This window comes from Chelonia mydas, chromosome 1 (genome assembly GCF_015237465.2).
Source record: "Chelonia mydas isolate rCheMyd1 chromosome 1, rCheMyd1.pri.v2, whole genome shotgun sequence".
In the NCBI taxonomy this organism is placed as follows: Eukaryota; Metazoa; Chordata; order Testudines; family Cheloniidae; genus Chelonia; species Chelonia mydas.
In genome coordinates this window covers 57,783,123-57,810,441 of record NC_057849.1, presented here as the reverse complement: position 1 = coordinate 57,810,441, position 27,319 = coordinate 57,783,123, and the positions used below count along the sequence as shown (strand labels likewise).

Sequence of the window (27,319 nt, the reverse complement as noted above, 5' to 3'; positions counted from 1 at the left end):
TGGTGTGTAGTTGCTGATGAGTATTTGCTTCAGGTTGGGGAGCCGTCTGTAAACGAGGACTGGCCTGTCTCCCAAGGTCTCCGAGAGTGAGGGATTGTCCTTCAGGATAGGTTGTAGATCTTTGATGATGCGCTGGAGAGGTTTTAGTTGGGGGCTGAAGGTGACGGCTAGTGGCGTTCTGTTACTTTCTTTGTTGGGCCTGCCTTGTAGTAGGTGACTTCTGAGTACCCTTCTGCCTCTGTCAATCTGTTTCTTCACTTCACCAGGTGGGTATTGTAGTTTTAAGAACTCTTGATAGAGATTCTGTAGGTGTTTGTCTCTGTCTGAGCGATTGGAGCAAATGCAATTGTATCTTAGAGCTTGGCTGTAGACAATGGATGGTGTGATCTGCTCTGGATGAAAGCTGGAGGCATGTAGGTAAGTATAGCGGTCAGTAGGTTTCCGGTATAGGGTGGTGTTTGTGACCATCGCTTCTTAGCACTGCAGTGTCTGGGAAGTGGATCTCTTGTGTGGATTGGTCCAGGCTGAGGTTGATGGTGGGGTGGAAATTGTTGAAATCATGGTGAAATTCCACAAGGGCCTCGGTCCCATGGATCCAAATGATGATGTAGTGCAAGTAGAGTAGGGGCATTAGGGGACGAGAGCTGAGGAAGCATTGTTCTAAGTCAGCCATAAAAATGTTGGCATACTGTGCTGCCATGCGGGTACCCATAGCAGTCCCGCTGACTTGAAGGTATAAATTGTCCCCAAATCTGAAATAGTTGTGGGTGAGGACAAAGTCACAAAGTTCAGCCACCAGGTTTGCCGTGATAGTATCAGGGATGCTATTTTTAGTATTTTCTAGAAAGGATACAGCGCACTGGTGACCACAGTTCCTCCTGGCCGTCCTCACTGAGCATGTACACATACACCTCCTCCTTCAGAGCCCACAAGAAGTGCTCTGGGTTCTGAAAAATACAGAAATAGGTCTTTAATAACTATTCTGCCCTGATTATGATTTTGTATCCATTTTACACACTTTTTCCATTGACTTCAGTGGGGTTACTCATGATGTATACCGGTATAACTGAAAGCAGAACTAGACACTCTATATACACTTGGAAATAAAAAGAACACAACTCCACTTGAAACCTAAAGTAATTTCCCTGCCACTTCATTTCAAAGGAGTTTCATTTCATTTCATATCTTGTGGCTATTTGCCTATTTTGCTTTGAGATGGTGAGGTGTTGGAATATGCAGAAGTGAAGAATATTTTTATTACATATACCTGAAATTGAGTCAATCTGGAAATTGTTTTTCCTTACCACTTGCCAGTGGCATTGCATGTTGAAATTTGAAGGTCATCTTGGGTTTCATTTGCTGCTCGTCCAGTTATTTAAAATTCTTGGAGTATTTGGAGAAAAATATAAATATCTAAATATCCTCCACACAGTATTAGGTTATCTATGTATTTTAGATTTATTTAGGTTTCACTGTTAACTTTAAGGTTTTTGAAAGATTTTGTTTGAATATAGAGTTAGTAGTAACTTTGGTAATAGGATCTTTAAATCCTGGAAACAAATGATAAAAGTTTCATGTATACAGGAAAGATGTGAAATTACTTTTGCCAAACTTACTTTCTATGAGACAAGAGTTCTACCTGTTACTCCATGTGGATGTCATCTCTGTATGCTGATCATCAGTATTGGACACCACATTTGTGGCAGGAAAATATCAAAATAGAACACAACTGAAAAATAGGATTAACAGAAATATATACTTTACAACTTATCTAAAATGTATTGTCCCATTTCAAATAGTAAGGGATTTACTCTCTGTATTCCTTACATTCACAGAGCTCTTTACACAGTATTCCCTACTCATTTTGAGAATTTTATACTCTGGGTTTTGGGATACTACAATGAAAGGTTAAAAAGATTCCAGTGTTAAAGATCTTTTACTAAGTGAGATGAACACTTCCAAAACATGCAAGTCTTAAAGCCCACACCCATGACCTTCTTATTCAGTGGAATGTAAACAGTACTGACCGAGTTTGACATAATTGCATGTAAAAACATCATAATTACAACATATATATTGTACCGAGGCACAGTGTTGATGGGATTTTATCAAAATCATGGCTTTTTAAAAACACTAATCAGTATCCTTTTAGTTTGACAGTATTAAAAAGGACATTGTAAACTTGAAAACTAGTTGGTTGAAAATTTTCTGACAGAAAGCTTTTCCATCAGAAAATGCCATTTCATCGAAATCTAAACCTTCCATTGTCAGTGTGCCCATAAAGAGACACTATCAACTTGATATTTTATTTTAATTGACTAAATGAAATTTTGTTAAGAAAAAAATTGAAGAAAAGGATTTTTCATATGGTCAAACAGTGTTTTGATTTTTTTTATTTTGAAACTACTTTTCATTTTGAAATTTTATATTATAAAATAAAATACAAAAAGTCAAGAATTGGACATTTCAGTTGATCCCAAACATTTTTTATTGTATTTGTTCACAGGAATTTTTTGGTTCTGTTCTTATTTGGAATGAAAATTAATTTTGAAATGTCAGTATTTCCCGTGGAACAGAAGTTCCTAGTTTCAATCAGCTCTATTGAAAATTACATTGCCAGTTGAAAATGATGGGTGGTTTTTTTACAGGTAGAACCTACGCTATCTATAACTGAAAGAGATTAGAAGAAAAAAGGATATATTCTGTTTTTTCAGTTTCATATCACTTATTCATTACTTTCAGGGGAACTCACATGGTCTTTTCCAGGTGCTGCAATATTTGATTGTTAGTAGCAGTGTTACTGAAACTGAAAATTGAAGGGGTAGCAGTAAGGTGACCAGATAGCAACTGTGAAAAAACAGGACGGGGATGGGGGGTAATAGGCGCCTACATAAGAAAAAGTCCCAAAAAACGGGACTGTCCCTATAAAAACAGGACATCTGGTCACCTGAGGTAGCAGGCATGTGTTTGCACAGAGGAAGGAGTGAAGGGAGGAGAACCAAGTATGGTGGTTTTACTTGCAGGTCTGTGCCTTTTCCCCCATCCCCATTTAAAAACAGCAAGGAACAAAAAAGCCTATAAAGGTATTAACTCTTTTTAGGACATGCTGTTTAAAAGGTGCTACATCCAGAAATGCACTTTTTAAATTAGTCAATTAAAATAAAATATCAAGTTGACAGTGTCTCTTTATGGGCACACTGACAACTCAATTTAGGCCAAAAAAGGAGGAGGATTTGTAAAAACTATTTTAAAAAAAAAATTCATTGGAAATATTTCTGTGATATCTTCAGACAGACTAATTACAAACAATTTTTTTTGTGGATGTGAGCATTTCCCTTTAGTTTTTAAACTCAAATGCAATTACCATGTGCTAGTGCATGACAGCTGGAAAGAAACAAAACTGAAACTGACTTGTCTATTTTCTTTGTCCATATTGAATGAAATGCCAAAAGTAAACAACATAAACAGCAAAAAGCATATTAGCAGATTTTTAAAAATGCAATTTTGATAATTAGAAGATAGTGCTAGTAACACAAGAAGGAATAACTCTGCAAAACGTTTTGGACTTGATGAATCATTATTTCATTGGTAAGTTTCTGACCAGTTTACTCAGGAGGATAAATGCAAAAGTGGGGAATCTAATGTGATATCTTCAGAAAGCACAATTACAATAACTCTGTTTTCTCTCTTCCTTATGGTCAAAATTTACCAACTTGGGTAAGCTAAAATCAGACTCCTAAATCCATATTTGGGCACCTGAATAGAAGTGGCCAAAATTCCAAAGACGCTAAGCACCTGCAGCTTCAGTAGGATTCACAAGTACTTCGCACTTCCAAAAATCAGGCTATTTTCGTTTCAGAGTTTAACTTTAGGCCTCCGTATTTGAACATTTTTGGCTTTTAAATTCAGCATCATAGACATCGTACTATTCAGGCAACTAGTGAAATTTGTTAATAGCTGGATCAAATTTATAACAAGCTAAGGGGAGACTAAAATGGGATAAAGTTCAGCTATAAACAGTAGGATCCGTTATGGCACAGTTGTACTGCAACATTCCATAGCTTTGGAATTACCATGCTCTCATCTTCATTTATCAGATAATTCAGAATGACAGTGTTTAATTATTTGCAGGCATTTTTCCTAATGTCTTCCTGAAAGGTGAAGCTAACTAGAATTATATGAACAAATATCCAATTTAAATAGGTCATTACTTATAAAATAATATTTAATAATTGTTTTGCATGCCTTCAAGGTAACCAATATTTGTGTATTAATTTAGTTCATTCACTCACTTAAGAAGATATATATACTCTCTGCTGTTTTAAAGAAAAATGTTCCATGCAGTGTTGTTGTAGCCATGTCAGTCCCAGGATATTAGAGAGACACAAGGTAGGTGAGGTAATATCTTTTATTGGACCAACTTCTGTGGGTGAGAGAGACACGCTTTCGAGCTTATGCAGAGCTCTTTTTCACCAAGAGAAGTTGATTCAATAAAAGATATTAGCTCATCCACCTTGTCCCTTTAAAGAAAAATAGCATTTTTAAAGGTACCTGCCAGCTGGAGGTTCTCAAACTTCTGTGGATTTTCTGAGCTGGATTTTTTGCTTTGAGAAACTACTGATAGGAACTGAGGTGGTTTCTTCTGAAGTCTGGGGCCTGTTGGCTTTAATTTAAAGAAGAAAGCAACACTGCATGAGGCTTGCACAAATATTGTACAGTCATACTGAAGTGTAAATACTGTGGATATCCAGACAACAAATATAATTATTTCAGATACAGACATTTCTCTCTGATGATAGTGGGAACACATCTATTTTTTTTCTGAGTTCCATTTAATCGTAGGCACTGAATATTAACCCTTTAGTTCCTGGGAATGATTTTTATTTGTGCTAAAGACTATTTATAAAATGCGTTGAGTCCTACACAGAAAAACTTCTACATAACTGCTATGGGGTCATTCCAAGCCATTTATTAGAACATGTTCAGAAGCAGTCTTGAATGGCTTTTAAAAACAGGTTTAACACAGTTAGGTTAAACACACAATTGATGCAACTATGTTAGCTTGAAATTGTTTTTTAAAAAGGTGTTTGGGACTTGGATTTTAGTCAGGGCAAACTAGTTTAGAAAGAGCCACAACTGACAATTGCTTTTCTTTTAATTATTCATGTAGAAGGTTGGCTTACATGTAGAGAGCTACAGGGCAGCGGAGTCATTACCTAAGTTGTTTGCAGAATGTTATCACCTGTTTGCTTAATATCTTTGAGCTAGCCACATTAGTGTTTACCACTTAGAACTAAAGTCACTCTCCTTGCATTAAAGGTCTACAACATACCTTTGTGGTTAAAGTTTAAATGTGCAAAAAAATGGTTTGCAAGGTGGCTAGTGAAATGCGTTTGGATTCCGTATTCCGTGAATGCCAGGAAAAGCACACAGTATTTTATAGATCCGGTTTTATTAGTTGTAGCAACTCTGACTTTTCTCATCAATTTGCTGCCTACAAATGTTTGGCTTCACTGTGCTAATGCTGCTGACCTTTTGTCTCCTTGTTTCTCAAATGTTTTCAAGCTAGATACATGCAAGGTGCACCTTGCACATTCTCTTGTTCAGGAGCTGCTGGTGTCCCCAGTGTAGGCGAGGGCAGATTGCACCCTGTTGCAGTGGCTCCTGTTCAATGGTGCAGAACTGCCTTGACATAACAGCTCGGCTAACCACCCCTTGTTCCCAAACTCTTTTCTCCTCCTCTGGCCCACCCCCCAGTTCTACGGCTATTCCTAAGAAATGGTGAGGTGATTATTATACCTCCCTACAGCCCCTTTGCATGAGTCTAGCTGCTAAAAATCACATAGGGCAACTATGAATTTGAGCCTCTTGCTTCTGTAGTTCCCATTGTACTTGGAATGCTGTCTCCAGATCTCTTCATCAATCTTCCTTTCTTTATATCCACCCTAAAAATCACTCTTTTATCTCACCTACAAGACATGAATGTGAAGAAAAGGAAACAAGTGAAACAAGAACAATTTCTGTATTACAACATTCTCTGATAGGTGTTGTCTCCTTCCTTTGTTTGACCTTTACTTCTAGTGCCATATTGAATTTAGGCTGTAAGCTATTCAGGATGCTGATCATATTTTATTGTTTGTGTGAGATGTCTAGTACAGTTTCTGATGCTTGAAAAGAACTGAAAAATGAATTGTATTTAGTGCTTACATATTTACCAAATAGACAGCACTTACCATGGTGTCATTGGTTTAACATGCCTGCCAATCTTCAAGTCTAGTTTAGCGACTCTGTATTCACATTTGGGAAAAGCAAGGCGGTTAATGAAAAGTTACATGCAGCCAGATTCAGCACTGGTAAAAGTAGGTATTGCTCTGCTGGAGTTAAACTGGGGATGTAGTGCAAATTAGTCATTTTTCACTTTTGAATAACAAATATATGATACTGGTATTTGGAATTAAAAAAAATCTCATGAAAAAGACTTCTCTCATCTAGTGTGAGCTAATGAGCAATCATAATTATTATATTCTTCTGCTTCTTTGTCTCATGTTTTTTCTTTACCCCATCTGCCACGGTCTTAGCTTCTAGCCCAATGAATTAAAATTCTTTATAGGACAGGCTCCCACACAGCTTTATGGTGGTATTCTGTTTTTGAAGTTAATGTTAAAGAGCGGAGATCAAGGTATAGTAGTATTCCAATACATCAATAAAGTACAAAACCCCCTGTACTGTTAAATAAACAAGCAATATGAACATTTTGAGTTAAAGAATTAAAACAAATCAGACTGTATTGACATCTGAATGAAATCCTCAACACTGTTTTTGTTACTGTTCCTTTGCCTGAAACCATACAGAAAGCAAGCCCAAATAGGGTCATATTTTGCATGTATCCAACTTCTGTTCACTCCCAACTGTGTGTAGAGTCACTAAACTAGGATTGAAGATTGGTAGACATATTAAATCAATGGAACCGTGATAAGGTTTATCCAGTCGGTTGGAAATTATGGTCCTTAATCTTCAATTCTTTTATGGGATATGCGGTTTAGGTTTGGAGAACTAAGTTATCATTGGGTTAGTCAGGATTTTGTTTTGGCAGGACTAAATTGTTTCACCGTTCTGAATGCTAGTGGTTTTGTCAGGCTTTTAGAAGTGCCTTTGCAAATGAAAGTGAAGCTTCTAGCAGTGCTGGGCAACCTGCGGGCCTCATGCAGCCCGTCAGGGTGATCCGCTGGCAGCCGCAAGACAGTTTGTTTACATCAACCGTCCGCAGGCACGGCCAACCGCAGCATTCAGTGGCCATGGTTCGCCGTTCCTGGCCAATCAGAGCTGCGGGAAGTAGCAGCTGGCCTGCACTACTTCCTGCAGCTCCCGTTGTCTGGGAACGGTGAACCATGGCCACTGAGAGCTGCGAGTGGCCATGTCTGCAGACAGTCAATGTAAACGAATTCTCTCGTGGCCCACCAATGGATTACGCTGATGAGCTGCAGGTTGCCCACCACTGCTCTAAATCGTTACAACTGCCACAGGGATTTCTACCTTTGGCAGAGTGAATACAAAGCGGTAGCTAGAAGCAAGTTCTTGCAGCTTCTTTTTAAAGCTGTTAATTTCAGATCTATTCTTGCTTTGGATTAAAGGAACACATCCAATTATTGAATATTTTCCAAAGATTTCATAACTTCTTAATATTAAAATATCTGATTTAATTTGCCAATTTCATAATTATATTTTGTTGCTTAAAAGTTTGGTTAGACTATATATTTCAGATAGTTTAGCAATAGCCATAGTACTAAGATGCATTATGGAGTCAAAGCTTGAAAGTGTGTTAGGAAATTGTTTAAATGTTAAGAAATCTAAAACAAAGATAAAAGTAGTACCCAAAGAATTAGAAAGTTTTTGTTAAGGTGAAAGATCTCACAGATTTACTTGTTCTTACTCTGAGCCTCACAAAGACTCAAAAATATTTGATTTCTTTGACAAAGTACCTAAAAGAAGATTAAGCATTGTTGTTGTAATTGGTGGACTCTGAAACCAAAACTTGCATTCGTGAGGACTAGGTGCTTTTCTGAATTGTGTATATCTGGTTCAGAAAGCTATTGATGCTTAAAAGATATTTGAATTTTGGCTGGGTGCATATGTTAAACTTTTTTCTTAAAACTCAGTAAAGTGGTATTACCATGGCAGCATGGTCTAATGGTTAAAGTCAGGGGAGGACAACTGAGAATCAAACTTTGGCTCTATTCCTGACTCTGCCCTGGATTGCTGTGTCTCCTTGGACAAGTTAGTGGTACTAGATCATGTTTCCATTTCCACCTCAATAAAATGGGGCAGTATTACCTATCTTAGTCAGCACTTTAAGATCCTCAAAAGAAATGCAATGTTATTATTTTGTTATCTGAATTTGTACTATGCTTGTGTCCAGTGACATCAGTCAGATTCTTGAGTAATAAATTTACTTGAGCATTTTAAAAAATGCGTGCACTAAAACTGTTCATGTGAAGAGTATTCATGGAGGGGAGAGGCTACTGATCTGAAATACTGTTTAAAAGATTTGAGAAGCAATATAACATCTCAGATAATGTGAGTAAAGTTACTTTACGAACAAAAGTCACTTAGATAACCCTTATCAATAGATAAACTGAGTTTTGGGTACAAAGTTTTTTTTTTAAAGCACTGTTTACTCCAACTGGAACTTGTGGATAATGACCTCAGTTTTGCCACATTCAAGAAAAGTTTCTATTTTTAGCGCATTACTGTACTCTAAGTCTCAATGCTCGCACTATCAACCCCTGTATTCAGTGGCTCATATCTTGGCTCAAAAAATTGTTCTAGGCAGAAAGTTAGCATTCAAGAGATCAGATTCCCCAAAGAAAAAATTTGATAAATATATTTCATGTTTTGAAAATAGAGAAAAACAAAGGCACATACATAACTTAAGTCTGTCTATAACCAAAGTCAATTAAAATCTCTCAAATATGTTTAAAGGGATGGAAAACTAGGAGAAAAGCAGCCTACTCGGAAAGAACCCAGAACTCCTGTTCATGTGCTTAACCACTAGACACTCTCTCATTATGCTGAAATTTGGTCTTCCTCTTTTTTGTTTTCCTTCCATCTCTCACACCTCTCCACCCCCCAGACCAGCTGTTTGCCTTAATAAATTTTTCTTACTCCTTTTTCCTCAAGAATATTTTCCTCATCATAGATACTTAAAATCTGAATTGAATGGGTACAGGAATCTCCCATCCCCCTTGGCTAGTGGAGCTGTTATCATGTCAAGGGAAGAGGGGAAGCTTGAAAAATGAATGACTAATTGCTCAAGGAAGGGGACATAGCCTTCTTCAGGAGACAGGAGCAGCATTGACAGCAGGAGGGACTGTTGAGAGGAACTGGGGTATGAAGTAGGTGGGAGAGTGAGAAGCTGAGGTAACAGTTGTCTGTTTGGACATGTGTGGGAGTTCTGAAGGTGTAATAGGCAAGCAAATCATAGTCATGTAAATACTTGTAGTTACTGAGAAAAGTCAGGCAAACCAGCCCCCATCACCTGATTGGCCTGCAGGTACTTGTATAACTGAGAAATAACTGCGGTCATGAGCCAGTAACTGTGCCTCATTTCTCAACTGTGGCTTAGATGGTGCCGGAATTGCCAAAAATCATGGCCTGGAAATCATGAGATTGTAAGAAAAATAAATGTTGTGTTCTTTTTATTTGTCTTCTGGTTTTGAACCTGCAGGATTCATGTTTTCAAACTCTTCTCCACAACCATGAGGACTAGAATCTTTTTTTTTCTTTAAATGAAAATTGAGATTCTATTGGGGTCACCTGACTCCAGGTGTTAGGGCTTGAGGAAAACCCCTCAAATATCTTGAGATTTACAATACAATCTCAAGAGTTTGGAACACTGCAATTCCCATTCAGAATAATAGAGCTGTAGGAAAAAAATTGAATACCAATCTTTGAAGTTTTTTGACTTTATGCCAGACTGGTGCAACTTGGATGACCGGTTTACTTTACATTTGCTTGTGAACCTACAGATCAGTGCTGTGTTCACATTACACATTCCTTTGTCAATTTTGCTATTATAAATGCATTTGCAGTCTTTTCATGTATATTTATAAGTAACACATTCATCCATAGAATTTGATGGACCTTGAACAGACAAGCAAGACATTCAGTATTTGTAAAATGTTGGGTCCATCAGTGTTGATGCCCTCTGCTTCACACTAGGGGAAGGAAAATGCCGCCTTCCTACTTTTTGCTCATCCATATCTACCACGGTTTACTAACTGATTAATAATGCCTTTTCACTACTGATACAAAGCTTAACACCACATAAATAGATACATCTCTCTTCTCCCCATTATTCCTGACTTGATATTGGTGGCTGGGTTTTGGTTTCACATTATTGAAAGAGTATTATTGCTAAGCAGGAGCCCCCTGCTGAAGTAGACATAGACAAAAAATCCAGCACTTCTGTATTTTCAGGACTAGTTTCGTGCTATGGTGTGAAGCAAGAATGTTTTTCATGCATTTCTATATAGTTCTACCAACACCTCACAGATAAGCTGAGAGGAACCTGAGGTTCTGCTATTGATGAGAAGTGTGAGATTCTTGCTTCAACCGTCTTCTCCACTCCACTTGTACCCTCCTCCCACTGCCTTTCCCCATCACCTCTCCGTTATCTTTGATCTTAGCAGGGTTCAGACTTCCTCCTTCCTCTTTATCCAAAAGTACCAGTAATCAACCTAAAATCCAAAAGGAGATCTTAAGTGCCTTTGAACTGCAACCTGATGCTCTTGAGTCTTTCTGTATTTAACACATAGCAGCTGTAGTAAGCCAGGCAGCACTTGAACTGGAACAGGACCAGTCAAAAAAGGAGGAGGAGCACAGGTCCATCACACTGGCCTTTTCAAATCCTAACTGAGGGTTATGGAGGAGGCAGAATGTCCTTGAACTGGCTAACTGAAGCCGTTGCCAGAGGAAGGGTGCAGAGTGAACACTAGAAATAAACAAAAACACAGAGCACTTGAGCAGTGCCCCAATTGTTGGTGTGACTATTGTCAGATAGTCAGTTTCCTTTGCTAATGTTCTGTTACTATGATTTTCTTTTTTAGGATTCGTCTCTATTTGATCTTATTAAGCAATCCAAGGAACGAGAAGGCCAAGTTGATCAACCTGAGCCCACCTGCACTCTTAACTTGCCTCTCCAGCATAATCACACTGCGGCAGATCTGTAAGTAAAGTGCATGCTTGGAGTTTAGTACTGTGTGGAGTTAATTTCTTCCACAATATTATATAATTATTTATTTGTATACTGCATTTTTCTTTGTTGGACTTGGTACTAAAGTTATGCTGACTTGTGCATTACATATGTTAGGACTCATACTAAAAACAAGCCATCCTCAACAAATTTTAAAATATCTTTTCTCAAACTCCATCAAACTTATACTTCTAATGTCATTTCTGTTTACCAGGATTTCCCTGAAAACTGGTGTTACATGGCATGACTTCATCTGTGTAGGGATAGATATACTCTTTTTACTTAAATACATTGGCAAAACTTCTTAATATGCCCATATTTTCAAAAAGGTTTGTGATGCCATAAGCCAGAGTGTGTGAATACAGCTGCTACTCAATGCCACAACCAACACTTCTTCCCAACTCCCTTGCTCTGCTCCTCACTGGCCCCACAGGCAAGTGGGGTAGCAGAAGTAATCTCCACTCCCAACTGTGCCAGAGGAAGGAAAATGCCTGCAGCCAACAATTTGGCAGAGCAGAGAGTAGTTTTGTTTGTTCTTCAAATGATGGTCCCTATTGTATTTCACTGAGGGTTATGCTCATGTGCCAAGCTCCTGGAGCCAGAGCTTTTCAAAGTAGTGTTGCTTGGTGGTCCACGCATGCACCTTTTTATTGCCTTGTGGTTTTGCCCGAGGCAATTAAAGGCGGGTCAGACTGACCATATCTCCAGTTCCTTCTCACCGCCACCCACACCTGGGTCTGCTTACTGGATTATGCCGGTATTCAAAGTCTGTGCTTCCTGCCCTCGCTCGTTCTCCACCAGCGATGAACACCAAAGCTGTTTGTACTGTTTGGGGGAAGCCCACATTGCCTCCAGGTGCAGCATCTGCCTCTCCTTCCCTGCCCATACACGAGAAGGCTGAGCTCTCCACCTCAAGAAGCACCTCCTGGAGGTAGTCGTGGGCCAAAAATGGATCCTGGCTGGGGTACCCACCTGTACATTGGCCTGAGCAATCCAAGAGCACTCCTTCTATTGCGGAGCCTCCATACGGATCCACCAATACCAGTACTAACGATCCTACGTTGGTTCCTAGCCATGAGCCACAGAAACATGCTCATTAGCATGGCAGTAAATTTTCCTCTAAATCCCAGGACACTGAACTGTCCATGAGTTCCGGCCACATAGGAGCTACGCGCGCCAAGGTACATGAGCAATAAGAGGCCACACTGCGCGCCGGATCCACATACTCCTCATGCTTCGACTCTGCTGGCGTCCTATGAATTGTTGGTCCTGAGACAGATGCCTTTACCGGTTCTGGTCCCATCAATAGACCGGATATCAAACGCTTCGGGACCTCACAAACTGTTTGTCCTGGTATGACAAATGTCTCTGCATGTTTCGGTGCACTTACTAGGGGAGGACTTGTGCCCACGCACTCGGCAATGCTCTGGTCGACAATTGGTCATTCTGGACGAACTATGCCTTCCCCCTCCTACCACTCCAACCTCACGTCCTCCGCAAACTCTAGCGGGGGATAGTGATGGCCATTCTGATTGCTCCATTCTGGCCTTGCCAATTCTGGTTCCTCCTTCTCCTCCACATGTCAAAACTACCTCCACTCCTGCTCCATACTTTTGCAGAATTGCTGACACACGACAATGGCAGACTAAGGTATCCAGATCCATGGACATTACACCTGACAGCATGGTTTTTGCATGGACACCTCAATTAGCACGAGAATGCTCACTGGCAGTACAAGATTCATAGATATTTAGGTCAGAAGGGACCATTATGATCATCTAGTCTGACCTCCTGCACAACGCAGGCCACAGAATTTCACCCACCACTTCTGCAAAAAACCTCTCACCTATGTCTGTGCTATTGAAGTCCTCAAATTGTGGTTTAAAGACTTCAAGGAGCAGAGAATCCTCCAGCAAGTGACCCGTGCCCCATGCTACAGAGGAAGGGGAAAAACCTCCAGGGCCTCTTCCAATCTGCCCTGGAGGAAAATTCCTTCCCGACCCCAAATATGGCGATCAACTAAACCCTGAGCATATCGGCAAGATTCATCAGCCAAATACCCAGGAAAGAATTCTCTGTAGTAACTCAGATCCTACCCCATCTAATATTCCATCACAGGCCATTGGGCCTATTTACCATGAATATTTAATTACCAAAACCATGTTATCCCATCATGCCATCTCCTCCATAAACTTATCAAATTTAATCTTAAAGCTAGATAGATCTTTTGCCCCCACTGCTTCCCTTGGAAGACTGTTCCAAAACTTCACTCCTCTGATGGTTAGAAACCTTCGTCTACTTTCTAGTCTAAATTTCCTGGTGGCCAGTTTATATCCATTTGTTCTTGTGTCCACATTGGTACTGAGCTTAAATAGTTCCTCTCCCTCTCCGGTATTTATCCCTCTGATATATTTATAGAGAGCAATCATATCTCCCCTCAACCTTCTTTTAGTTAGGCTAAACAAGCCAAGCTCCTTGAGTCTCCTTTCATAAGACAAGTTTTCCATTCCTCGGATCATCCTAGTAGCCCTCCTCTGTACCTGTTCCAGTTTGAATTCATCCTTCTTAAACATGGGAGACCAGGACTGCACACAGTATTCCAGGTGAGGTCTCACCAGTGCCTTGTATAACGGTACTAAAACCTCCTTATCCCTACTGGAAATACCTCTCCTGATGCATCCCAAGACCGCATTAGCTTTTTTCACGGCCATATCACATTGGCGGCTCATAGTCATCCTATGATCAACCAATACTCCAAGGTCCTTCTCCTCCTCCGTTACTTCTAATTGATGCGTCCCCAGCTTATAACTAAAATTCTTGTTATTAATCCCTAAATGCATGACCTTACACTTCTCACTATTAAATTTCATCCTATTACTATTACTCCAGTTTACAAGGTCATCCAGATCCTCCTGTAGGATATCCCTGTCCTTCTCTAAATTGGCAATACCTCCCAGCTTTGTATCATCCGCAGACTTTATTAGCACACTCCCACTTTTTGTGCTGAGGTCAGTAATAAAAAGATTAAATAAGATTGGTCCCAAAACCTTGAGGAACTCCACTGGTAACCTCCCTCCAGCCTGACAGTTCACCTTTCAGTAGGACCCGTTGTAGTCTCCCCTTTAACCAATTCTTTATCCACCTTTCAATTTTCCTGTTGATCCCCATCTTATCCAATTTAACTAATAATTCCCCATGTGGCACGGTATCAAACGCCTTACTGAAATCTAGGTAAATTAGATCCATTGCGTTTTCTTTGTCTAAAAAATCTGTTACTTTCTCAAAGAAGGAGATCAGGTTGGTTTGGCACGATCTATCTTTTGTAAAACCATGTTGTATTTTGTCCCATTTACCATTGACTTCAATGTCCTTAACTACCTTCTCCTTCAAAATTTTTTCCAAGACCTTGCATACTACAGATGTCAAACTAACAGGCGTATAGTTACCCGGATCACTTTTTTTCTCTTTCTTAAAAATAGGAACTATGTTAGCAATTCTCCAATCATACGGTACAACCCTAAGTTTACAGATTCATTAAAAATTCTTGCTAATGGGCTTGCAATTTCATGTGCCAATTCCTTTAATATTCTTGGATGAAGATTATCTGGGCCCCCCGATTTAGTCCCATTAAGCTGTTTGAGTTTCTCTTCTACCTCAGATATCGTAATATCTACCTCCATATCCTCATTCCCATTTGTCATGCTACCATAATCCCTAAGATCCTCTTTAGTCTTATTAAAGACTGAGGCAAAGTATTTGTTTAGATATTGGGCCATGCCTAGATTATCCTTGACCTCCACTCCGTCCTCAGTGTTTAGCAGTCCCACTTCTTCTTTCTTTGTTTTCTTCTTATTTATATGGCTATAGAACCTTTTACTATTGGTTTTAATTCCCTTTGCAAGGTCCAACTCTACTTGACTTTTAGCCTGTCTCACTTTATCCCTACATGTTCTGACCTCAATAAGGTACCTAGAAGGACTCCGCAAGGTGATCCTGTCAGGCCAAATGGGCACTTTTTACCTCATGGACCCAACAGCAAGGTCTTGCCCCTGAAGCTGTGGGCATCTCCGTGCTCTTGGACTATTTCCTCCACCTGAAAACCTGGGGACTCGCTTTCAGTTCTATCAGAGTGCATGCAGTTGCCATCAATGCTTTCTGTCATCCAGTGGAAGGGCATTCAATTTTTCATAGAATCGTAGGATTGGAAGAGGCCTACGTGGCAGGACTAAGTATTATCTAGACCATCCCTGACAGGTGTTTGTCCAACCTGCTCTTAAAAATCTCCAGTGATGGAGATTCCACAGCCCCCTAGGCAATTTATTCCAGTATTTAACCACCCAGACAGACAGTTTTTCCTAATGTCCAACCTAAACTGCTTTTGCTGCAATTTAAGTCCACTGTTTCTTGTCCTATCCTCAGAGGTTAAGGAGAACAACTTTTCTCCCTCCTCCTGGTAACAACCTTTTATGTACTTGAAAGCTGTTATCATGTCCCCTTTCAGTCTTCTCTTCTCCAGACTAAACAAACCCAGTTTTTTCAATCTTCCCTCATAGGTCATGCTTTCAAGACATTTAATCATTTTTGTTGCTCTTCTCTGGACTTTCTCCAATTTGTCCACATCTTTCCTGAATGTGGTGCCCAGAACTGGACACACTACTCCAGTTGAGGCCTAATTATCACAGAGTAGAGCGGAAGAATTACTTCTCGTGTCTTGCTTACAACACACCTACTAATACATCCCAGAATGTTTGATAACTACTCTGTGGAAAGAGTTTTCCAACTAGTTATGCACCCATTTTATAGTAGCTTCATCTAAGTTGGATTTCCCTAGTTTTTCACCCTGCCCTTGACCGCCCATTCAGCCTATCACTCCCCAGTGGGACCTCAACCTAGTCCTTACCTCTTTAATGAACTCTCCCTTCAAACCACTGTCCTCCTGCCCTCTCTCCTCTTTGCTTTCCTTGTTGCCATTACCTCAGTGAGGAGGGTTGGAGAGCTGGGAGCCATGATGGCAACTCCCCCATCCTTCACCCGATTCCATAAGCACAAGGTCTCACTGTGACAGCATCCCAAGTTTCTGCCAAAGGTGGATTCCCAGTTTCACCTCAACCAACGTATACATCTGCCTACCTGCTTTCCAAAACAATATGTCTAAAATGAGGAACAGCAGCTTTATTCCTTCGATATGTGTAGGGCTTTGTCCTTTTACCTACAAAGGAGAAAGCTGTTTCGGAAGTCTCCTCGGCTATTTGTCGCCATAGTGGAGAGAATGAAAGGACAGGTCATTTCTACCCAGGGAATGTCCAAGTGGGTCTCAGAGTGCATTATGTGCTGCTATCAGTTGTCTGGGCGCTCTCCACCAAATGGGATACAAGCGCATTGCACAAGAACGTAAGCATCAATCACAGCTGCGCTTCATAACATGCCCCTTGTGGTCATATGTAAGGCGGCCACATGGAGTTCCGTACACACCTTTTCCTCTCACTATGTTCTAGTACACGATTCTGCGACAGATGCCTCATTCGGCGCAATGATCCTCCGTTATATGGTTCTGCCATGTTCCTTGCACCACCCTCCTATCTAGGTATTGCTTATCAATCACCCTCAGTGAAATACAATAGGGACCATCACTCGAGGAAGAAGAAGAGGTTACTTACCTGTAACTGGAAGTTCTTTGAGATATGTGGTCCCCATCTGTATTCCAGTACCCCCTCCTTCCCCTCTGCTGCAGCTCTGTAGGTCGGCAGTGGAGAAGGTACTGGAGATGCAGTTGATCCACCCTGCCCTTTATTGCCTCGGGTGAAACCACGAGGCAATACAAGGGCACATGCATGGACCACCAAGAAACACTACTTTGAAAAGCTCTGGCTCTGGGCACGTAGTGTATGCACATAACCCTCAGTGGGGACCAGACATATTGAAGAACCTCCCGTTACAGGTAAGTAACCTCCTCTTATATACTGTGATTTTCTAGACTTTTGGGAAAGATGCTAGTTTCACCAGTCCCTGGTCCTGAGGTGGAGAAGAGGAGAAATATGGATGAGTTTCAATACTTCTGATTTTCAGTTCTCAATTTTAGAAATTACTTGTTTCAATGGAGGCTTTTCCCTTCTAGCAAGGGGAATGGAAAAGTATGCATGTGTATTGTGTATATACCTTTGTTCACTTGTTTTCTATTTTGAAGTGTCGTTTCTGTTTTTATTTCAATATTTTTATTTATGCTGTATATGCAGGTATCTTTCTCCTGTGAGATCTCCTAAGAAGAAAGGATCCACAGCGTCTTTAAACTCCACTCCTATTATAGATGCTCAGCCTGTTTTGGCACCCCAAATTCAGAAACCACAGAAATCTACCTCCCTTTCGCTATTTTACAAAAAAGGTTTGTAGATCATGTTAACGAGAGAGCATTTATATGTAGAACACGTATACGTAGAAGCTGCAAAGTAACCTGTCATCATCTATCCCTTGTTTTAATGGAAGTCAATAAATATATCAGGAAACTGTAATAAGCACACTGTACGAACTATCAGCTGTCATTCTTTCATTAGGGAAAGCATTAAGGCACTCTGAACAAGTTTAGTATTAGGAAAGCCTTAGTACAATACCAATAGATTAATACGTGTATTCTACACATATTGTAGCCTAAAGGTAAAAATTAATTTATAAGCAGGCAGACTTGTGCAGTCTCACATTGGTTTAGCCTTTGAGCTATTGTAATATAGTGCTTGCAAAATTTAGTCTAATTAAGTGTAGTTGCCAGAATGTTAATTTGGATTGAAAATTCCTATAAACCAACCTACAGGAAATATTGGCGCATATATCCCATGTTCTATACAGACACATACTAACCTCATCAGACATAATATACAAGCAAAGACAAGGAAAATCCCAACCCCCTCGCTGAAATAACCTCGTCTACCAAGTTGGTTTTGTTGTTAATGTGTGATGGTCATGAATAATGCCAGTGTATTGAAACCTTCAGCGTAGCAGCAATACGATGACCGATCATACGCTTTGCAAATGGAAATCATCTCTAGCGTGTGTCGTCTTCTCGCATATGGCTTCTGACATCATGGGTCATTACTGGAGACTGAATCTGGGATCTCCTTTGCTAAAAGCATGAATGATCCCTACTTGAGCTAAAAGAGAAACTCTACCTGCTAGAGAAGTCTCTCATCCTCTGAGACATCAGTTAAAGGCAGGCACTCTGAACAGTGGCCTATACACATTTCTCTATTAACAATGTGATTAATTATTTTTCTCTTTTCTCAAGTGTATCGTCTGGCATATCTTCGATTAAATACCCTCTGCTTACGGCTTCTGTTTGACCACCCTGAACTAGAACACTTGATCTGGACCCTTTTTCAGCACACATTGCAGAATGAATATGAACTTATGAAAGACAGGCACTTAGACCAGGTAACATAAATCAGTGAGATACTCTAGACTCTTTATTATTCCCTCTCTTGCCATCAAAATGTTGCTTTTAAATTTTTCAACTGTTAAATTCTGGTATGAGGTTTTTATTTCCCACAAGAGGCAGATTATTCAAAGCAGAAATTAGTTTAATACAGTGAACTGATGTATTTAAGAAGGCCTCAAGTTATTTTTAACTACTAAAAGTTATTTATGCTATAATGTCAAAGGCACAGCATGTGTCATTAAAAAAAATCTTCAAAAAGTAGTGAGTAAAGGCCAAAGTTCACTGTGAATATATTAATTTTGACTAGGAAAGACAATACTAACTAATCCACATTTTGTCTTTCTACCCTAAAATTTCAGCTTCATACTGTATCTAAATGTGAACTTGAAGAATATTATCATTTTTGTTCCATAAATTTTTTGCAAAAAGAAGGGGACATTGGTTTGCCATTCTTGTTTTCTCCTCCAAGGATTGGGATGGGATGGAATGGCATGTAGATAATTGATTTAGCTCAGTATAGGAATCCTAGAGCTACTGATCTTCACCTTCATTTCCTAGCAACCAATCCTGACTTCACTGAAGTCAATGGCAAAACCAATTCTGGCTTCGCTGAAGTCAATGGAAAAACTCTCATTGACTTCCATGGGGCTGGACTGCACCCCAATAAATAGAAAAACGTAAGAATGTAGAAGAATATAGGGGAGATGGATAGGTGCTTTCTCAATCTGAAGTATAACAACATTTGCTGCATTTCTGATGCTTCTTGTTGTTTCTTTAATAGATCATGATGTGTTCCATGTATGGCATATGCAAAGTAAAGAATGTAGATCTTAGGTTTAAAATCATCGTTACAGCATACAAGGAGCTCACCAATACAAATCAAGAGGTATGTAAAATCTTTTAGTATTAGTCATCCATGAATATTGTAACAATGTTGGCGTTCTTAAAGTCAGGTGGAATTTCTTTGCCGGTCCAGATTTTGTCAAGGAGTTGGCAAAGTTTGTGCTGGAGCATTGTTCCACCAGCTTTAAAAACCTCAGCTGGGATGCTGTCTGGGCCTGGTGCCTTGTGATTTTTTTTTGTCTGGGTAATGGCACACTGGACTTCCTCAGAAGATGGAAGATTAGCAAGGTGTTCCGTTGCTGAGCATTGTGGAATAGACTCTATGGCAGTGGTGGTCCACCTATGGCCTGGGAACGGCGAACCACAGCCACTGGGAGCTGCGGGGGGCCGTGCCTGCGGACTGTCAATGTCCGCAAAATGTTTCGCGGCTCGCAATCAGCCGCAGGTTGCCCACAACTGTTCTATGGTGTCTTCAGATACCATGGATTTGTGGTTTAGTAGGCTCTCAAAGTGCTCCTTCCAGCATTGTTTAGTGGCCACATTGCCTTTGAGGAGGGTGGAACCATCCTGGGAACGTAAGGGGGTTGGGTCTTTGGAGCTTGACCATTGCTTAAAAGAAACTTTTCATGTCATCCTGGTCTATGAAACCCTGGATTTCAGAGGCCTTCTCTTGACACCACTTATTTTTGATGTCATGTAACCTCCTTTGGACTTCAGCTTTGAGCAGGTGATAAACCTTATGTTTTTGTTATTTAGAGGAATCATTTTGCCAGCTACAGAATGCAGTTCTTTTCTGTTGAATTAATGCTAGGATTTTCTCGTTGTTTTCATCAAACTAGTCTTGGTGCTGATGAGTGAAATATCCTATAGTTTCAGCACATGCACTGTGAATGGTATTTTTAAGTTGATCCCAATGCTCTTGAATGTCAGCGATGTTACCAGGCAAGTTAGAGAGTTTCTCAGACAGGTATTGCTGGAACATCTCACAGTTGGCTTGGTCTTGAAGTGTTTTGATGTTGTACCGCTTTTGCTTAGTCTTTGGGTGATCTTACTAATCGATGGTCTGTCCAACAATGAGTGATCTGTACCTTTCATGGCTCATGTGATACGGACATGGGCATAATCTCGGGCTCTGACTATAACATAGTCAAGGAGGTGCCAGTGTTTGGACTGAGGATGTTTCCAGGTGGTCTTATATTTGTTACTCTGCCTAAAGATGGTATTTGTGATGAGCAGGTCATGCTCCGCACATTTGCTGGGGAGGAGAATACCACTGGGGTTTACATTTGCCAGCCCTTCTTTGCCTATTGTGCCGCTCCAGAGTTAGGAGTCCCGTCTGACTCTGGCATTGAAATCTTCCGGGAGGATGAGTTTGTCTGACTTAGGTGTGGCTATGAGGACTGCATCAAGAGCACTATAAAACTGCTCTTTGTTGTCTTCCTCATCATCAAGTGTTGGGGCATATGCACTAATGACTGTGGCATATTGGTTGTTGCTGAGCTTGAGCTGAGTCATGAGATGCTTGTTGATCCCCATGGGAAGCTCCAAAAGCTGACTGGTGATCTTATTTTTGATGACAAAGCCAATCCCATGAATGTGTGTCTCTTCAGGTGGCTTTCCTTTCCAAAAGAAGGGGTGGCCACCTCCATCCTCTTTTAATTGGCCGTCATCACCCCAGCTGTTCTCACTAAGAGCTGCAATGTCAATGTTGAGTCTTGCCAGTTCTCTGGCAATTATGGCAGTTCTTTCTGTGCTAAGATCTTTGTGCAGGAAATACAGAGGTATTTCCCTCCTCTCCATTGCAGGGAAGATCCTTGTCTGGATCCTACTAAACTGCCTTCTCCCCCTTGTTGAGGAACTCCTCTCTGAATCAGTGTGGCTTCAGGCCATCCCGAGGCACAACTGACATGATCTTTGTGGAATATGACAGATTCAGGAGAAGTGTAGAGAGCAACACCAGGAACTGTTCATGGCATTCATTGATCTAACCAAGGTCTTTGACTCTACCAATAGTGATGCCCTATGGAAGGTGCTGTGTAGGTTTGGCTGTCCACAGAAATTCATTTCCATCATTAGACTATGCCATGATGGGATGACTGCCATCATTCTGTGCAACGGCTCAGAGATCGAACCATTCATCATTCTCACTGTTGCCAAGCAGGGCTGTCATTGCTCCAACACTCTTCTCCATTTACCTTGCTGTGATCCTGATTCTCATCCGTGACTGCCTTCCTGATGGAATCGGGATTGAGTATCGTATGGATGGTCAACTCCTTAATTTCCGAAGTCTCCAAACAAAATCTAAGATCATGAGAATTGGCATCACTGATCTTCAGTATGCAGATGACTGTCATTCTCGCACACAGAGAGGTCGACCTGCAAAGTACCCTAAATCTTGTTGCAGATGTCTATCACAGCCTGGATCTCTCTCTCAACATCGGGAAAACCAAGGTACTCTACCAGCCCTCATCTGCAAAAACTACTCTTCGTACAACACAAATCACCATCAGTGGAGAACCCCTGGAAAATGTGAACCATTTTCCATACCTTGGCAGCCACATCTCCCAAACAGCCAGCATTGACACAGAAATTGTACACATGATCCGCTGTGCCAGCACATCCTTGACTACTCAAATGAGTCTTTAATGATAGGGATCTGCAAACAGGCACCAAGATCTTGGTTTACAAGGCAGTTGTCATCCACACTCTTCTCTATGTGTGTGAGACCTGGGTAACCTATAGATGTCATCTCAAGTGGCTGGAATTGTTCCAACAGTGCTGCCTCAGGAGGAGTCTCAGGATCAGCTAGGAAGACTGATGCTCTAACATTAGCATTCTCTCTGCAGCCAACGTCAGCAGTATAGAGGAGCAGGTCATGAAACACCAACTCCGCTGGGCTGGCCACTGTGTATGTAGGCCTGACACTCGCCTCCTGAAGCAAGTACTCTTCTCTCAGTTAAGTCAGAGAAGAAGGGCTCGCGGCGGGCAGCAGAAGACCTTCAAAGACATACTGAAAGTACACCTTAAAAAGGGAGGCAACTACCCAACAAACTTGGAACAGAACACAGTGGCACCACAGCTCACTTTGAGGAGACCTGCTCATGAAAGAGAGAAGTGACAAAGGAAGAAAGGGCACAGCAGTCCAGCCAACAACTGTTGCCCCCAAGATTACACCTGTCACTTCTGTGGGAAAATCTGCAGTGCACGAATTGGGCTCCTCAGCCACTTAAAAACCCATCAATGAACCCCCTTGGCAAACATCATCCTCGCATTGAGGGATAGCTGAAGAAGAGTCATCCATAAAAATGTTGTTATAACAATGTTGTGCATGTCCCTCCAAGGATCTCCAAGTCCAGTGTGTCATCTTCATTCTACCTACGGGGAAACTGACACTCAGAGGTTAAATGACTTACCAGGGTCGCACAAAAGTATGTGGCAAACACATTTATTTTGAAAACTCTCCTCAAAGAAGCAAACCAGAATTTTTATTAAAGATGCTCATACATGATCACATTCTATTTTTTTCACAGTAAATTAAAGACTAGTGGTCATATTTACAAAGGTATTTAGGTGCCTGTAGAGGCAAATAGACACCTGGCAGAATTTTCAAAAGTACTCAAGCAGGTAAGGCACCAAACTTCCATTGGAAGATTAAAACCTAGCATGCTGAAGTACTTTTGAAAACCCCATTAGGTGTCTGTATGCATCTTTAGGTACTAACTATATTTGTAAATCTGGTCCTGTGTTCATAATACACATGCACATGGGGGCCTAAATAAGGATGCATGGGCAGACTTAATTCTAGCATTTCCTATCTTTTGAATTCAGCCTTGACAGTCTTTTAGTGTAGTTGTAGTATGTAATCATAAGTACTTATGCGGTGCTTTACATCTTCAAAGTGTTGAAACAAACAGGTGAAGTGGCTTGTCCACATTAACAGTCAGTGGTGAAACTGTGATTAGAACTCAGGGGATCCTGCAGCCTTCTCCTGTGCTCTAGCCACTAGATTACATTGCCTCTCAAAGAGCAAATGTTTGCCTAACTTAGCTGATGCTATCAGCTGTCATTCGACAGCACAAATCCAAGTATGGTGATTCTTATATTTTTTGTTACAAAAGAGTGCACTATTTTTGCAATATTTTCAGTTATAAATCTTTCTTTTTTTTCTGTATGTACTCTGTTCTGTTTAATGGCCACATCTTGCTCTTCTTACTTCTGGAAATAATTCCACTGAGGTCCATGGAATTACTGCTGTGAACAAACAGCACCATTTGGCCCCAAAATAAGGAGTATTGCTCAAAATGTGTCTGTGTCTTCTTTAACACAACAGCAATATGGTTAAATCTGTCTAAATGACAACTCTAGTAACCAACAGGTTTTAGGGGAGGTGGGTCTTTCACTAAAATGTGATAGAGAACCTTACTTGAATAGCTAAAGGGAATCCAATACATGAAATCAGACTTATCTGATAGCAAAGATTATTTCATTGGTTCAAAGAGTTTAAAATATAAATATTTAAAGATTTTTTTTATTTATGAAAAGTCACTTTTAGCCAAAGCAGTTGTCCACTAATTGCCTTAGATGTAGGTGAAATAAAAATGTATGGTTTATTTTATTAAACTGCTAGGCGTTTCAGTGGAAAACGTAAAAGACTGCACAGAACTATGCAAGGTGTATTGTTTCCTGTTCGTGAACTGTGTGTATGCAGCATGTGGCTCTGATGTTAAAAGCAGATAAATTGGCCTTTTAGAACAGGGTGTTGCTGTAGGTGGGAGCCAGTTGGTGAGGTTGGAAAGATGATTATTTAAGTTCTGATTATTCTAATAATTTATGCATGTGCTTAAGTCCCATTGATTTCAGTCAGAATGATAACAAGTGGGATGTAAGCACTTACATGGTTTGTTGAATTGGGGCTGTAACATGCTACGGGTTACCTTTGGGCGGCTGCTATGGCCAAGTGGGCTATCACATTTGTTTCATTGTCTAAAAAAACCCTTCTTTATATTTTAAAATACAAATGAAAAGTTCTTTAAAGATACCACACAGAGAAGATTCTCATCCTTGGGTTTCGTGGCATAAAGACATAAAGGAATTCCCTTTGCCTTTACGGGCTAGTCTGCGCTGAGGGTACTTGGAGCTAGAAGTGTGATTCCCAGCTCGCATACACGTTCTCACACTACTTCTCATCAAGTTAGCATGCTAAAAATAGTAGTGTCACCATCATAGCATAGGCCGTGGCAGTACGGGCCAGCCCTCCTGGGTACAGACCTGAGGGTATGTACTCGGGGTGGCTATCCTGTGTCGCCACTGCTCGCCACTGCCTGTGCTACCATGGCTACACTGCTGTTTTTAGCATGCTAACTCGATGAGAGGTAGCGTGAGTGTGTGTTCGTGAGCTGGGAATCGCACCCCTCGCTCCAAATGAAGACACAGCCTACATTTTTGCACTGATGTAACTAAATTGGTAGAAAAACCAATTCAGATAAATTGGTGCAGCTTGTGACTGTGATTGCAGTTCTGATACAAACACATTAATATTGGTATAACTGTGTCTGACTGGGAGGTTACACCAATGTAACTAAGGTTATGTCTACGCTACGAAATTAGGTCGATTTTATAGAAGTTGATTTTTAGAAATCGATTTTATACAGTCGATTGTGTACGTCCCCACTAAGCGCATTAAGTTGGCGGAGTGCGTCCTCACTACCGTGGCTAGCATCGACTTAAGGAGCGGTGCACTGTGGGTAGCTATCCCACAGTTCGCGCAGTCTCCGCTGCCCATTGGAATTCTTGGTTAAACTCCCAATGCCTGATGGGCCAAAAACATTGTCGCGGGTGGTTTTGGGTACATGTTGTCAGTCGCCCCTCCCTCCACGAAAGCAATGGCAGACAATCATTTCACGCCTTTTTTCCGTGCAGACGCCATACCACGGCAAGCATTGAGCATGCTCAGCTCAGCTCACTGTCACCACGGTTGTTGTGTCCTGGGTGCTGCCGTCAGCAGACGGTGCAGTAGGTCTGCTTACCATCATCATCCAGCGCTTCCGCTGCAACTCTGCTCTCCTGCAGCTCGGGGGATCCGTTCTGGTCCTCCTGGGTGCTGCTAACCATTGTCATCCACCACTTCCACGGCAACTCTGCTCTCCTGCAGATGCCATACCACGGCAAGCACGGATCCCGCTCCGTTCACCGTCACCACTGCTGTTGTGAGCATTGTAAAAACCTCGCACAAACACCTGGAGTATATGCCGAACTGGGCTGAGACACCAGCATGAGGAGGATTTTGATGAGGCCATGGACACAGACGTTCCTGAAAGCACAGGCTGTGGCAATTGGGACATCATGGCGGCAGTGGGGCTGGTTGATACAGTGGAACGCCGATTCTGGGCCAGGCAAACAAGCACAGACTGGTGGCACCGCATAGTGTTGCAGGTATGGGATGATTCACAGTGGCTGCGAAACTTTCACATGCGTAAGACCACTTTCCTGGAACTCTGAGTTGCTTTCCCCCACCCTGAAGCATAGGAATACCAAGATGAGAGCTGCCCTGACAGTTGAGAAGCAAGTGGCGATAGCACTGTGGAAGCTTGCTATGCCTGACTGCTACCGGTCAGTCGGGAATCAATCTGGAGTGGGCAAGTCTACTGTGGGGGCTGCTGTGATCCAAGTAGCCAATGCAATCATTGACATTCTGTTATCAAGGGTAGTGAAATGTGCAGGTCATACTGGATGGCTTTGCTGCAATGGGGTTCCCTAACTGTGGTGGGGCGATAGACGGAACGCATATCCCCATCTTGGCACCGGAGCACCTTGCCAACCAGTACATAAACCACAAGGGGTACTTCTCAATGGTGCTGCAAGCACTGGTGGATCACGAGACGTTTCACTGACATCAACGTGGGATGGCCGGGAAAGGTAAATGACGCTTGCATATTTAGGAACTCGAGGCTGTTTGAGCAGCTGCAAGAAGGGACTTACTTCCCAGACCAAAAAATTATTGTTGAGGATGTTGAAATGCCAATAGTTGTCCTTGGGGACCCAGCCTATCCCTTGCTCCCATGGCTCGTGAAGCCTTACACAGGCAGCCTGGACAGCAGTCAGGAGCAGTTCAACTATAGGCTGAGCAAGGGCAGAATGGTGGTAGAATGTGCCTTTGGACATTTAAAAGCTTGCTGATGCTGTTTGCTGACTAGGTCAGACCTGAGCACAACCAACATTCCCATTGTTATTGCAGCTTGCTGTGTGCTCCATAATATGTGTGAGAGTAAGAAGGAGACGTTTATGGCAGGGTGGGAGGTTGAGGCAAATCGCCTAGCATCCGATTTTGAGCAGCCAGACACCAGGGTGACTAGAAGAGCACAGGTAGGCACGCTGCACATCAGAGATGCTTTGAAAACCAGTTTAATGACTGGCCAGGCTACGGTGTAACTGTTGTGTTTCTCCTTGATGCAAACCTGCTCCCCTTGGTTGATTTTAATTCCCTGTAACCAAACCACCCTCTTCCCCCCCCCCCCTTCGAAATAAAGTAACTATTGTTTTGAAACCATGCATTCTTTCTTTATTAATTTTTTTAAAAAAGTGAGATAACTGACAAGGTAGCCTGGGTGCGGTGGGGTGGAATGGGGGGAGGAGGGAAGGACAAGGCCACATTGCTTTTTGTAGCCATGCTACAAATCAAATTGTTTGAATGACAACCTTCTGTTGCTTGGGCCATCCTCTGGAGTGCAGTGACTGCGTGCCTGGAAACCCCCAACCCCCCCCCCCCCCTTGTTCTTGGGCGTCTGGGTGAGGAGGATATGGAA

The 27,319-nt window shown here is 41.5% G+C and overlaps 1 protein-coding gene and 1 long non-coding RNA gene across 5 annotated transcripts in view; one reads left to right on the top strand and one right to left on the bottom strand.

Moving 5' to 3' along the window:
* Positions 1-27,319, top strand: part of RB1 (RB transcriptional corepressor 1) — a 167,721-nt gene that overhangs the window by 128,263 nt on the left and 12,139 nt on the right. For all 3 annotated transcript variants that reach the window (XM_037893564.2, XM_037893558.2, XM_037893579.1), the window contains 4 exons: positions 11,106-11,224; positions 17,485-17,630; positions 18,525-18,670; positions 19,456-19,560. In XM_037893564.2, coding sequence (XP_037749492.1) covers positions 11,106-11,224; positions 17,485-17,630; positions 18,525-18,670; positions 19,456-19,560 — 516 coding nt within the window. The remainder of the gene's footprint in view (positions 1-11,105; positions 11,225-17,484; positions 17,631-18,524; positions 18,671-19,455; positions 19,561-27,319) is intronic.
* Positions 458-7,328, bottom strand: LOC119565735. 2 transcript variants are annotated; one of them, XR_006283730.1, is made up of 3 exons: positions 4,552-7,328; positions 1,617-1,729; positions 458-947 (listed from the first exon to the last, which is right to left on the bottom strand). It is a non-coding gene; the product is annotated as an uncharacterized LOC119565735 (long non-coding RNA). The 2 variants fall into 2 exon arrangements; XR_005224549.2 differs by having other exon boundaries at positions 1,640-1,729.